This window comes from Clarias gariepinus, chromosome 4 (genome assembly GCF_024256425.1).
Source record: "Clarias gariepinus isolate MV-2021 ecotype Netherlands chromosome 4, CGAR_prim_01v2, whole genome shotgun sequence".
Classification (NCBI taxonomy): domain Eukaryota; kingdom Metazoa; phylum Chordata; class Actinopteri; order Siluriformes; family Clariidae; genus Clarias; species Clarias gariepinus.
In genome coordinates, this window is record NC_071103.1 from 14,433,292 (window position 1) to 14,447,720 (window position 14,429).

The 14,429-nt window shown below is 35.7% G+C and overlaps 3 protein-coding genes across 4 annotated transcripts; 2 read left to right on the forward strand and 1 right to left on the reverse strand.

Annotated features, from left to right (window-relative positions):
- The first annotated feature begins 357 nt into the window (after window positions 1–357).
- On the forward strand, window positions 358–3,896 carry atg12 (ATG12 autophagy related 12 homolog (S. cerevisiae)). Its single transcript, XM_053494691.1, has 4 exons — window positions 358–514; window positions 2,240–2,376; window positions 2,521–2,583; window positions 3,640–3,896. Exons 1-4 carry the CDS (start codon window positions 397–399, stop codon window positions 3,697–3,699), a joined length of 378 nt encoding a protein of 125 aa, XP_053350666.1. The 5' UTR covers window positions 358–396; the 3' UTR covers window positions 3,700–3,896.
- A 1,422-nt stretch (window positions 3,897–5,318) lies between these two features.
- si:ch211-149k23.9 (germ cell-specific gene 1-like protein) lies at window positions 5,319–10,394 on the forward strand. 2 transcript variants are annotated; one of them, XM_053495066.1, is made up of 6 exons: window positions 5,319–5,955; window positions 7,181–7,351; window positions 7,622–7,669; window positions 8,100–8,252; window positions 8,434–8,545; window positions 9,820–10,394. In XM_053495066.1, the coding sequence occupies exons 1-6, from the start codon at window positions 5,745–5,747 to the stop codon at window positions 10,148–10,150; spliced, it is 1,026 nt and encodes a 341-aa protein (XP_053351041.1). In that variant the 5' UTR covers window positions 5,319–5,744; the 3' UTR covers window positions 10,151–10,394. The 2 variants fall into 2 exon arrangements, with proteins under 2 accessions (XP_053351041.1, XP_053351042.1); XM_053495067.1 differs by lacking the exon at window positions 8,100–8,252.
- A 294-nt stretch (window positions 10,395–10,688) lies between these two features.
- Window positions 10,689–14,036, reverse strand: rcvrn2 (recoverin 2). The gene is made up of 3 exons (XM_053495069.1): window positions 13,510–14,036; window positions 11,352–11,463; window positions 10,689–11,228 (listed from the first exon to the last, which is right to left on the reverse strand). Exons 1-3 carry the CDS (start codon window positions 13,888–13,890, stop codon window positions 11,143–11,145), a joined length of 579 nt encoding a protein of 192 aa, XP_053351044.1. The 5' UTR covers window positions 13,891–14,036; the 3' UTR covers window positions 10,689–11,142.
- Between the last annotated feature and the right edge of the window lie 393 nt (window positions 14,037–14,429).

Below are 14,429 nucleotides of genomic sequence, written 5' to 3' on the forward strand. Positions count from 1 at the left end.
GTATCAAGCAAAGTATTTTGAGCAACATGGAATTAACTGTTAATGACTATAACATGTTTACCAGCATAAGGTTTCCAACATGCTGCCTAGAATTGAAAAGGGCTAAAAGTGTTTTGCTGCTGATTTTGCACATTGACTGGAGTGTCTAAAAATAGTCACGAAGCACTGATGGACTCCTGTTGCACTGATATCATTTTTTCCTGTGGGGCAAAAAAAGTCTTGGTGAAACATAAAAAAAAATTATAAACTTAAAATATGGAAGAAAATTGCAAAAATAGTGCATTTTGAAGTAGGACCGTAATGGGTTAAATTACTTTTGCCCTGACGCGGAGGGACTTGTATTTTGAAGTCTCATTTTTTTTGCACACTCTGTGCATAATGTTTTGAAGCTAGAGGATGTCTGACAACGGTGAGTCTCCTACAGAACCACAAAAAGAAGAATTATCGACACAGAACCAACAGAATGTCGCCGGAGATTCCGGAGACCCCGCGAAGACTGAGGAGAAGAAAAAGAGTAAGTTTTTAGTCTAGGCATTAGGGTACGTATTGAGAAAGCCAGCTAGTTATCCTGATCCGTGATGAAGCTACTTCCGCAATCGATGATTGACAAGACGATGAGCGAATGAGATGTCAGAGTTCTTTTCCAGATAACCAATAATGGTGTAGATACTGGAGGGCTAGCTCTCCGGTAGTGAAGTTTATTAGCTTTGGAGGAAAAAATTAAATTAAAAACTATATAAACATTTTTACTAAACGTTACCTAGTAGATGTTTAACTATTATAATTTTTATAAACAAAAGGGCCACAGACTAAAAAAAAATATTTTTTTACAGCTTTGTCAGTCAACGTCACAATTGGTGTCATTGCAAATCTAAAGATGTATAATCTCTGATACTATAGCACCAGCCATTTGTAGAGGCCTGATTTTTAGTATTAAATAGTTTACTTTTAATTTATGAGAAAAAATAATCACAGCCATTATACTAACAAAAAAGGGGGGTGGATTTAGCTGAAGAGATGTGACTCTAAACCAGTAACACTGGTCATAGTCAGCTCTTCAGATTCACCACACGCATGCTAGTTCCTCCAGAAAGATTCTGTAAATCTGTTATGACTTTAACTAAAATTACTATACTATTTTGGAGCAACAGTTGACATTTTTACTAACTTTACTAGGTCATACAAGCATTGACAAGGTTTACAGTAGCTGTTTCTATGCAGGTTCTATACAGTTCAAATTATTTAAAATGTCTAATGCATCCTTCCCTGATCTAGTATTGACATCTTCTGTGTCTTCCAGTACTTCCACATACTTTTTTTTTTCTTTCTCAACACGTCTTCTCTCCATGTAGCATATAGTTGGAGTTTTGTAGGTTCCATCATCGCCACCTATACAGTAAATCTCTCTCCCTTCAACTTCCCTGTCCTTTAAATCTGACTTTCCAGACCAGCCTCCTTTAAAAACAACATTAAATGCTTCCTTTCCTGATCAGTGACTTCTCATTCTAAAAGACTCCTAACATTGCTTTCTATCGTGCAGGAAATATATGCAGGATAGGCTAGATATGATGTCACAGCTCCAAGAACTAGCGAGAGTAGAAGGTAATGTTGGTGAGTCACTGATCAAGGAAGGAAGCGTTTAATGATTTTGAGGAAGACTGGACTGGAATGTCGACTTTAAAGGACAGGGAAATTGAGGGAGATCTAAAGAAGTCTGTAGTGGAAAATCAGCTTCAAGAGCCTGGGAAGATGAGAGAGAGAGAGAGACCTACAGTTGGTGTAAATGCAACCTACTTGATTCCAACCGCCGTAAAATGAAGAAGAGTATTAACTAATATCAAAATTGTTACTGAAATACACAAAGAGGTTGTTAAACAGTAAACTAAACAGCAAGAACTTTTAAATAATTAATGCAGAAATTTTAAGCAGCCTTGTCTACAAATCACATTAACGTTAAGTTTTTCATTTGTTCATTCATTTTCAAGAACTGCTTTATCCTGCTCAATGTTGTGGTGAATTCAGGGCTGGAATTACACCATAGATGTATGCAATGGCAGCAGGAAAAGCCACACAGACATGGGGAGAACATGCAAAATATCACACAGATAGTAACCTGAGCTCAGGACCTGCTAATTCGAAAATTAAAGGGTTATGCTGAATGCAAATTACATAACAGTTAAATAGGTATTATGTAATAAAAGTGAGCTTCCCTTTATGTGTGTGTTTTTGTTCCTTCCAGTTGACGTGCTGTTAAAAGCAGTTGGAGACACTCCTATCATGAAGACTAAGAAGTGGGCAGTAGAGCGAGAGAGGACTGTTCAGGCTCTCGCTCAGTTCATCTCACGCTTTCTTAAATTAGAGGCCAACGAACAACTGGTACCCTTAATTTCCTTGCCCATAGAGGTCATAAACTGATATTGTGTCAGGAAGTAATTATTACATCATGCCGTATATTGAAAATGAGTAAACTGATTAGATTTGCAGTGATTACTGACTTGCCACTTTTTTGTGTGTTTTAAGTTTATTTATGTCAATCAGTCGTTTGCTCCGTCCCCAGACCAAGAAGTGGGTGTCCTTTTTGATGTAAGTGTTACACAGTAATACAGTCTGGACATGGAATTACTGTAGTGATGGATAAGCTTAAAGTGAAAGATTAATTTCAAATGAGTTTTGAAATTGTTTTGATCATATACACATCTATTATTAGTGTTATCTTGTTTATTTGCACAGTTAAGATGATGCAATGAGTGATGAAACAGTATTTTTTTTCTGGCTGAACCTTAATGTAAATGTAGTCAGACACTTAAGTTTCAACACTTGAACAAACATTTGTTGATACATGAGTTAAATGAATGACAGTTTTCAAGAGGATGAAAAAGTTAGTATAAAGTAAGTGTCAAAAAATTGTGTGTGTGCCTTTTGAGAATGAGAGAAAAATATGGTAAGTATATAATCAGTGAAGACTTACAGGAGAGCAATTACTACGTTATTTATGTAGTGATGCAAACAGATGATTATATTAAATTCAATATCATAGTTAGGATAAAGATTTAGTTTATCAGTTTACTTAGGTCAGCACCTAAGTAATAGTTACATCTACATGTTTATGCATTATCTGCTCATGCCGTTATCTACTAGCAATAAAATAGCTTGCAGTTACAGAGCAACTGCTTTACATTAAACATTTAAATTAAGCACGTTCTGGAAACCTCAGATGAAGTCTCTGTGACCTTGATTGTGCCATGCATGTTGTTGCCAGATGGGCTTTTTTGACTAAAAAACTAAAAGAAGTTCTGTATGATGGAAATGCCTGGGTGATTAGAGAGGTCAACAGAAAATGTCCAGATTGGTTCAGCTTGTCAGGAAGGATAAAGCAACTCAAATAATCACTCTTTACAGCCATGGTGTACAAAAAAGCATCTCAGCAGGTTCAAAACATTGAACCTTGAGGAGGTCTTCCTGTCAGCTCAGACCAGCCTGGTCATTCTCCTCTGATGTCCATAATCGACAAGGTTATTTAGGCTGCAGATGCTCTTGTCACAGGATGTTTTTTATTTCACCACCATTCTGTGTAAACGTTAGAGACTACTGTGTGGGTGGAAAATATCTAATAACTCTTTTCTTTTTGTATGCTTTTAGTGTTTTGGCAGTGATGGGAAACTTGTTCTTCATTATTGCAAGTCACAAGCCTGGGGTTGACCTTTCAAAGTTTTACATTCCATCTCTCTCTCTCTCTCTGTCTGTTTCTGGCACACGCTCTCACTCACACTCACACTCTTTAACTCACCAGTATGGTCAGCATTTTTTTTTTTATGATTAATTATCTGTTATTTGTGTTTGTCTTAATATCTTTATGGCTTAATAATGTAAATAAATTATTATAAAACCATATCAAGTTCTTATCATTTGTTCTCCTTTTAGATCATGCGTTTGTGTTTTGCTAGATTTCGCCTCTCAGCATATTGATTGGTTGCTGAGGGAATGGATTACTATACCGATGTCGTATCCCTAAAACACCTAATAAGCGTAATGTTAAATCATATTCTTAATGTTTGGATTATTTAAAAAGCCTTGTGTGTGAATTTTCACTCTTGTGCAGTAAAAGTCCATTCACACCAGATTTATCATGTTTCAGTATATCCAACTGAAAGAGATGAATATCTGTGCAAAAGACAGAAAGATAGACTAACAGATGGAGGGATTACAAAAAGGAGGAGATTTGTGTAGGCATGTAGAGGAAATGAGGAAAAGCTTGACAAGTGAAATGAGGAAAAACTTGGCTGCATGGCTACATGGCTGAGGGCCATTTCTGCTCGGGTCTTCCCAGAAAATAGGAAACAGAGACAAAGGGTGGACTGGGAAGGGGACTGTTTATTCACAATTGTTCATTGTGTACTTGTTTCTGGAGGTAGGACACATTTTTTAATTTATTTCTGTTTAATCAATAAGCACAACAGTTAGCTAAACAGTATTTGGTAGGCTATATTAGGATAAATAATGTTATGCATCTGGTTAATTGAGATTAATATAATAATTCAGGAGTTTTTACAATTTATGAATATGTTATATTTAGATGTATTTATTATTAATTCATTATTTAGCATTATAAATACTTGCATTGGATTTTTAAAGTGAATTTATTATTTAAAGCAGGCTGCGATTTTTTTTTTTTTTTTTTTGGTCACGATAACCCTAAAGTCTTTGTTGCACTGAGAAACACTTATTTAGATATTTTATGAATTAAAAATTGAAAGCTTTCATTTCAATGTAAGTTTTAACATTTTAATACATTTTAAGACATATGTTGTTGCAATATTATTATAAGGGATATGGAGTAGAGTTTATTAGAATACTAATAATTATTATAGGCCATTGTGTCTTTAGAATATTTGTGTTTAGAATGTTCTTGTGTGATGTCATAACTCATGATGTCATGTTATAATATTCTTAAGTATATGGGATGCTGCAAGGACATTTATTCCTCATCAACACATAGTTGCTTATATTAACCCATAAATCAGGATTTTCCAGCAATCATTTTATTCAGTGCTGTTAGGCCAGAGATCACAGATTATTAACTGTAATTGTGCCAATAATTATGAAACCAAGCTTTTGTAGACTAAATGTGCTGTTTTTACGGGGATAAAGGATGTTTAAATATAATTTTGGGATAAATTATTACATATAGCCTAATGTTTATTTAAAATATTAATTTCTGCTCATTTTCATGAGGGGTGCCGATAATTCAAAAAGTTGCTGAAATTTCATTAGCTCCTTAATTTTGTGGCATCCTATGGTGTCTTAATGGAAAATAGTAAGACGCAGCATGGGTGCTTCTTTCTTCCCTGCATAAAAAAAAAAAAAGACTAACCTTATCGATACCAAATGCTTTACTTTTTCATTTAATTACACAGAGACACATGATGGCTCTGCTACGGTATAAAACATTTTGCTGCATAGAGTACATTTAATTGTTTCCTTAGAGACAATACCCTAAACACTAATCAGCTTTATGTATTCCCTAAATTTCTTTTAATAAAACCATCCTATGGTCCTTTATGGATCATTTATCATATCCTTACATCCTATAGTCTCTGACAAACCCAACTGTTATTTTTTAAAATCCCTGTATCGATCCATTTCCAGTTCAGAGACTTCCCCAACCCAACAAAACTATTAATGAACAGTTAATAATAATCTTTTCACCACAGGCTTGCTTCGCCCTTCTCTTCTTTTCAGCTTTTATGTCAGAGCATGTGCCTCGCCGCTTGCGCTCCCTTATCTGCCTCTCTTTGACCTCCCTTGCCTTGGCCTTGTCCGTGCTGGCCTTTTGCACCTCCTACTGGTGTGAGGGAACACAGAAAGTGGTGAAACCGCTCTGCCTCTCTGCTGTTAAGATGGAGAAATGTGGCCAGAACAACAGCCAGGACTTTGCAGTGGGCACAGTGCAACCAGGTAACAACCAGTATTAAAAGAGCAGAATGAAAACAGCAAGAACAATCCACAGTTAGGTATACTGAGAAATTTAAAAGATCATCATTAACAACTACAACACTAGTTGACAGTTTCAGCATATGTTTAGAATAGAAAATTCTATTAGAATGCCCAGAAATTAGATTAATAAACTTGTATAAAAATATATACAGCCCGAATTTCATGTTTTTTAAATGTGAAAAAAATTAAAACTAAACGACTTTCAAATCACATGATCCAATATTCCCATTCATAATAGAACATAGAGAACATAACAAGTCTTATGATAAAAATCATTGTCAATTTGACAATAATCAACAATTTTCTTCCTTGCTTGATTATAATATCATGCAAAGCAAACTGTTCTCTCACTAGTCTTTATAAACTGCATGCAATAAGTAGGTTAGAATAGATACATCTGAAATTTTAAATGAGATTGCACATTACCATTGTTGAATTGCATTTAATCTGTCTGATCTGTAGTGTTTTAAGCCGGTTAGATTTTTTTCTCTACATCTAAGTTGAGATGATATTAATTAAACCAGCAGCTTAAGCTGCCAAATCCCATTCAAATATCTGATTAAATGAAGAGGTGCACAAAAAACATGATTCATTGTTAAATGAAGGAGTTATCTATCTAGGTCATGATGCTTATGTTTTGGACAATTGTATAGTTTTCATGGTACAGAACAGAGATTGCAAATGCAGAAAAACAGAACTTTATTACATTAAATGATCATACTAAATAAAAAAAAACTAATACAACAAGTTTGGTGAGGTGAAAGTCTGGGTGGACAAATGAGTGAGGGAGTGAGTGAGTGAGCGAGGGAGGGAGTGAGGTGGGTGAGTATGATAGGTAAATGAGTAAGTAAGGTAGGTAAGTGAATGAGGTAGGTGAGTGAGTAAGCGAGTTAGTGATGGTTGAGGTGGATGAGTGAGTGAATATGTGAGTCAGGTGAGTATGTGAAAGAGTGACATAAATGAGTGAGTATGTTTGTGAGTGAGTGATTAAGAAGTGCTGCAGTGGGAAATGAAATCCAATACCCCATTTTGCTATGATCTGACAATTGTGATTCCTTTCCCTCTTACACTTTTGTTAGCTTTTCGCAACAGACTTGTCCTGTATAAGTCTTCTGTTTTCGGGTGAGTAATAGTTTGGTCTTGTATTATCTTTAAATAACTTTTTTTAGTCATTCTATTTGTACAGAATCGCCCTCTAATGGCACAGTGTCACCAAACCAAAGTGAAGCATTTCTCAAGACTCAGGAGACCCAGTTGGCTAATGCTGTGCAGTACATTTGGGAAACTGGAGAGGACAAGTACATGTTACGCTACTTCCATGCAGGATTCTGGGAATCTTGTGAAAAAAACACTGATGGTAAGATAACATAAATAAGGTAAATATTTACTAAAGTTGCCATAAAAGTGGTCCTACAGAGTGAAAAGGAAGAAGAGACTGAGTGAAGAAAGAGAGGAAATGGTAGAAATGGGGATAGATTCCAGACAAACTATATTTTAAATACATATCATCATACCAGTGTAATCTTCCCAAGTAGTCTACACTGTTACATATACAGACGACTACAAGGATTAACATTCGTTTTTCATAAAGTTTCATCTGTTCAAAATTCTGACTGTTATTCTGCAGGAGAGAGATGTCGCAGGTTTCTAGACCTTACCCCAGATGATACACATGGTGAGTTTATCGGTTATACGCATTTGCATCTGTATATCGACATAGTATGTACACTACCGCTCAAAAGTTTGGGATCACTTGCAAATTTCCTTTTACATGTTTAGTGTTATATTTTCTGCAGTTTACAATAATGGTGTATGATGTCTTAAAATAAAAGCTGTGTGTTATAGTCATAGTTCCTAGGAGGTCAGCCTTTCTGGAATAGTTCTTGCAAGAACAGTATTGTCAAGTGCAACACCCATTAAGCACCATGATAAAACCAGCTCTCATCAAGCCGCTTTCCGGGAAAGCAAGACCAAAACTTACCTCTGCTTTAGAGTGACCAACCTCAAAAATCACCATTTAACAGCACGAGAAAGTAATCCCAAACTTGAGTGGTGGTGTAGGTGAAGCCTCTTATCTTTTTATCTTCCTCTTCTAATTGTCGAAGGTGTCCTCTGGTTGTCTACGATATCCGAGTTCATACACATTGGTCTGTTGGCGATGGGCTTTTTGCTGATGTGGTTGGAAGTTCTTTATTCTCATAAGAAAATGCGTGCACTCAAAATCAATGCATTTGCAGCCTTATGCACTGTGCTGTCAGGTACGAGGCTAACCTATTGTTTTGCTGTTATTTGTTTCATAAGAGGTGCAAACAGAAGCATATTTTTTTCTTTCCTGTCAAGCTGCATATCTATTGCATGCAATGCATTGTAGCAAAAAAACAATTTTCTTTGTTTTTCTTTTTCTTCCTAAGTGCTTTATTTCCTTCTCATCTCTCCCAGGCCTAATTGGGATGGAGGCCCACATGATGTACACTACAGTTTTCCAGTTGACTGTGATTGTAGGACCCAAAGACTGGAGACCTCAGAATTGGGACTATGGTTGGTCTTTTGCGTGAGTCCACTCATCTTTTTTTTTTAAATATTTACTACAGGTCCACTCAATGACGCATGACTGAATTCAGGATAGATTGTCCTTTTTCTTTTGTTCTTTTGGACAAGTCAATGCAATGACAAAAATAACAGTATCTTAAAAAATTGAGTACACCCCTCACACTTCAGCAACCACTTAATTATAATTTCTCAAGGGACAATACTGTACTATAGATTTTAGACACATGGCGCTTCACCATCTACAGCTTACCCCACAGGTGCTCAATAGTTTTCACGTCCGGAGACATGCTTGGCCACTGACAAACACATGAGTTATGATAAATAGGACATATGACTTTTTTGCAGATGTACAGCTGTTATCATTTAGGGTGTACTCACTTTTGTTGCACGCGATTTTGACAATAATGACTCTAAGTTATTTTTAGAGGACAGTAAATCTATACAAGCTGCACAATGACTACTCTAAAACATATCCAGGTTTCATTTCTATAACATTGTCCTTTGAGAAGATATACCAAAATTTTTGCTGAAATTAGAGGGGGTGTACTTACTTTTGTGAATAGGAGTATATTAAAACAAAACTTAAATTTAAATTACAATAAATAGAAAAACAATACAAATTACAGTACAGAACCCAGTACTAAAGTATGACAATCATAAACAAACAACCACGTACAAGAAACAAGCCCATGCAAAGCTACTGCACACATGCAGAGTTTTTCTGTGCATACTGTAGGAATAATTTGTAGTGTGGTTGACCTGTGTCCTAACTTGAGTTTAGAGATCAATTGTGAAATACTGTAGCTTTCAGGAAGAATTTCTATTGCTGTTCATTATGTTGCAAACCATGGTCAGTAAAATTACAATATGTGGTTTGTCACCCATCTAAGGTAATGCTTTTTCCAAAAAGTGTGTACTTAATTTATTTAAAACCCACAAATTATGTTCAGGACATTTAATTAAACAGTAAATGTGGAAAAATGCTTTTTTTTCCCCTTCAAATGTCTTTTTCTTTAAAAAACTGATTTGAATAATGCCGCTTGTAAGTTATCTAGTGTGGTTCTTCACCCGATTAAGGGTTAAACCTGTGGGTGTGGAGATGAATGGCACCATACTGCCGTACTAATAGTTGAAGGATGAGCTGGGCACTGCTGGAGTGCTCACTTCAATTGGCATGCCTTTATGAGACAAATACTCATGTTTCATTGTCGTTTCATCTCCTTAAGTCCGATTGGCTTTTTCTTGTTTATTTCAGTTTCAATTTTCTCTCTTCAGCATGGCTTGGGTGTCCTTTAGTTGCTGTATGGGTGCTGCTGTCCTTACCTTCAATTCCTACACCAAGACTATCATTGAGATTCGCCATCGACAGAGGCTGCGTCAGGAGGACACCCATGCAGCTCCTTCCTACGAGGAAGTGGTTTCAGGTGGTGGGATCTACTCTATCAGTGGCCTACAGGAGCATCCTGATGGCATGATGGATAGTATGTGGCTAGAGCATGAAACTATAGCAGAGAAGGCAGAGGAGGATATTCCCACACTGTTGCTGATAAGGGGATGTGAACCTGAAGAGTGTGAGGACTGCGAGAGGGAGATGGATGAAGTGTAAGAGGCCATGGAGACAGATGGAACAGACTCACCTTGCTAGGTGGGAAATATTTGTACTGTGGGCATGATAAACTGATGAATGGGTCGATGTCTTAGTCTGAAATCTGAGCTCCCTTTAAAATGAAATTTCATCAGATTTTGAGTGGATTACACTCCAGTTGGATAAGATCAAAATCATCCATTTCAGAACGCATTTACGATTAATTTTTAGGACAGCTTTTATTTTATTTATTTATTTATTTATTTATTTATTCATTTACACAAGATGAATACAGTACATTGCTTATAGGAAAGTCACATTTCACATATGAAATTTACATGTTTGTGATTGATAGACATAACGATAACACAAGTTATCTTTCACACATTTTTCACAAGTTGTAGACTTTTCATATGTATTGTATAGTCACATTTTGTTTTTCAAATGATTATATTATGTGTAATGTGTATGTTTTTATGTGTAGGGCATATGGTGACTTTTTTCTTTTTTCAAAGCAATTAAGTGACCTCATCAGTGAAGACACACAAGCATATACACAAACTTTTTCAATTATTTTATTCCATCAGAAACAATGAGACAGACACAAATATTTAAATGATTGTTTCGCTAACACTTAAACAGCTGCCTCCTCCTGGTAGCACTGGTGGTCCGCATACAACACTGCTATAGATTTTCCATAGAAAGCTAATATAATAAATACTGTAAATTTCACAGGTCACTTTATAGAAAACATTGAACTGACATGTCATGCTAGTCAAAATGTCCAATGAACATCCTGGTCCTGATCCAGACAGTACTGTTATCATACAGTACTTCTGCATTTTGAATCTCTGGGTATATTATGAATGTGTATTTACTGTTTAGGAGAACATCTGTGTATAGTGTAACTAAATGCACAAGCTTTTAGCTTAGCTGTCAATATTAAAGAAATAGGAGGTAATAATATTTACAACGTAACTGGGGCCCCAGAGTCGATCCAGCTCTGTGTTTCTTTATTTAATAGGCTGGTACTGAATTAGGTTGATAGCATTTTCATTATCCATCACTCCCTGTACAAACTCTCCCTCAGCCAACCGCTCTGAGAGACAAAAACAAATAAAATATTGTTATATTTTACCTCATAATAGGACAAAAATGAAGAACAATTTTCACCCAATGTACATCTAATTTCTATATAAGATCTCCAGATGTAGAAACTTACCATCATCTTTTTTGTTAAAATAAGACCACAGTTTTGCTGCTCTCTTGTCTGGTGTGTTTTCATCTGCTGGAAGCTTCTCTTGGTGTTCCTTGGGAATCATCTTAAAAATGGCCTAAGGGATGGAGAGGAGAGAACTATGAAGAAATTACATGAAAAAAGCATAACCCTTTACCTCTTTATATAAAGAACATATCAGCTTCATAAGGACCAGGAATGTTCTAAAAATGCTGTGACAGTTTTTTTTTTAAAAGAGAAAAAAATAATTTCACTTGTTCCATGCGTAGTGTACTCATTTTAGTAGTGAATGCTATTTTGTTAAGTTTAATGATATATACTATATGGCCAAAACGTTTGTGAAGCCTAAAAGCACAAACATGCACACCATAGCGTCTTGATAGGATGTAGCATTAAAATTTATACATATATATATATATTTTTTTTTCGCTCTTTCGCTGAATGGGTGCAAAATCTGCCAAAGGGACATGTTCCAAAACCCCAGATTTTTTAAAACCATACCTGTTTGGGTGGAAGAATGAGTGTCCAAAAAGCTTTGACTATAAACTGTATAATCCCATTTCCAAATCTATTTCATTTCCAGGTTCATGTGTGAAAACATTAATAAAAGTGTTGGATCAAATTAGGCAGTAGTTTCACTCACTGGTTGGGTGTACATTGATTAATGTCATTGAAGATTTTTAATCATCTAGGTAAATTTGTGTGAAAGTTGAATCATGGCAACTAGATTATTTTGTGTCAGTTTGAAACGTTTAACTGCTTATCCAATTAGCTACTTCAGTCTAAGAATGGTCGGGGTTCCTAACTAACCTTTCTCAGGTTGAAGAATCTACTTGGATGTGTAGTGAAACGTTTTAAACCAACAAAAAGATCATGACTCAATTTTCATTAATTGGTTAATGCAGGGTTGATTACTTGGCTTATTTTCTTTTTTATTAAAGAAAAAAAAATCAAATAAGTAATACAAATATTGCTTACTTTATTAATGTTAATGTTTATTGTGTGTAAATGCGACAATCCATTGTTTGTTCATTTTAGGAAATGTATTATATAGTTATACTTTGACAGTAAGAAAGTGTGCAGCCCTTACTGTACATTTTGACTAGTAACCCTGAACCATTAATCACTGATCCACTATTGTCCACAGGTTGGAGTTTCAAATGTTTTTTAGCCATAATCTGGATATGCTATTGTATGTCATGTTTCATGTATGACTTTGTTAAAGATTCATAAAAATAAAAAAATTATTTATTTATTTATAAGATTTATAAAAAATAAATCATGGTTGTAGATTTGATAGATTATTGCAGTGTGTGGTATGATGAGAGATGGTTATCTACAGGATGCAGAACATTGTTATATGAACATTGTTATATGTTGATGAGGTGTTCTGGGTTCTCCAGCTCTTCTACCTTCTAAAAACAAACCTAGGTGGACTGGCAAATAACCTGATAAGGATAAAGTGTGTACAGAAGATGAATAAATAAATGTTAGTACAGGGATTTTGCTGCGTATCACTGCTTTTCATGTTTATTGCACTCTATTGTACATTGACATTTTCCCTTGCAGTATATGATGTAGTGCTGTATTAAATCTACTCAAATTCTGTATGGAAATATAAATATATTGTCATAATAAAAACATCTAGATCTATTTTTGCAATAGAACCACCAAAAACCTAGAGCAAACCAACAATAAATCCGATATTGTTATTGTTTTTTCAGCTGCTCCCATTGAGAGTTTCCATATTTTTTGTAGATTGATTTTGGCACAGGTTTTACACTGGATGCATTTTCTGTCATTCCTGTCATTTTTATTAGTGTTTGGGACTGGCATTAATGGTCTACTGTAGGAGCTTGGCTAGGACGTTAACGCAGACCTCTATGTTAGACGAGAAGCCTAAGTTTGAGCTACCAATGCCTATGTTAATAAACCAGAAATTTTTACTGTAGTATTTGCAATAAACCTGATAATGATTCTAATTTTCTATACCCCACGGAATTCAGTGCCCTGTTTTTTGCACACAGTATATCTACTTTATTTTCTGAATTCCTTGGATCTGGCTAAAATTAGGTTTCAATAATTTTGCCTGAAATGGTCTCGCTGTAAAGTTCAGCCTTAGTAGTTATTCATAAGAACTTACATTGCAGATTTCTCCTACTTCTGCCTTGGTGATGTAGCCATTCTTGTCAACATCAAACAGTGAGAAAGCCCATTCCAACTTCCTCTCTGTTTTTTCACCTGATGTCATGTGTAGAGCAATTATGTATTCCTTGAAGTCTAGTGTCCCATCATCATTTGCGTCAAATGATCGGAAGACATGCTTGGCATAAGTCGTGGCATCACTTTCAGGAAAGAAGCGGTCATAGATCTTCTCAAATTCATCTGGTGTGATGCGTCCAGATGGGCACTGTTTCTGGAAGTTTTCGTACCACTGGCAGAGCTCGGTCTCCGAAAAATTTGTTGATAGCTTCAGGTCTTTAAGGATCTCTTTAGACATAGCGCCGCTCTTGGAGTTTCCCATGGCTGGATCTGGATGCTGGAGTAGGACTTTTGATGCTATGGCCAGGTGCTTTCTCTTAAAAGCAGAGCTAGAGACTTAGAATGTGGCTAAATTAATTAGTTTTTGTCCTTCAACAAAACGGTTGTCTTTAAGAATGGAATTGCTTGTCTAAAGTAGGGATTACCAAATATGACTTGTGGCAAGAGAGCAGGGGAAAAAAAAGGGGGGGGGGGGATGAGATAACACAGTGGGTGGAGAAAGACTTATGCTTTTACCTCTGACAGCGGGGTTAATTCTGGCAAAGGTGGATTTCACTTGCCTAAGCTGTTGAGATTTGAATTAACGCCTTGGTTTCTACTATATTAAAAATCTAATTAGAGCACAAACCAGTCACAGCCAGTGTTTTAACTTCAAGTCTGTAAATATGATAGAGGCAATATGCTTCTAGTCATAATTAAAATAATCATTGTTGAAAGTAATATTAAACTTGAAAAAAACATATTTACAGTAAAGCATTATTGACAGATTTAGAAAATGGTAACAGAACTTGCAATCAAGCT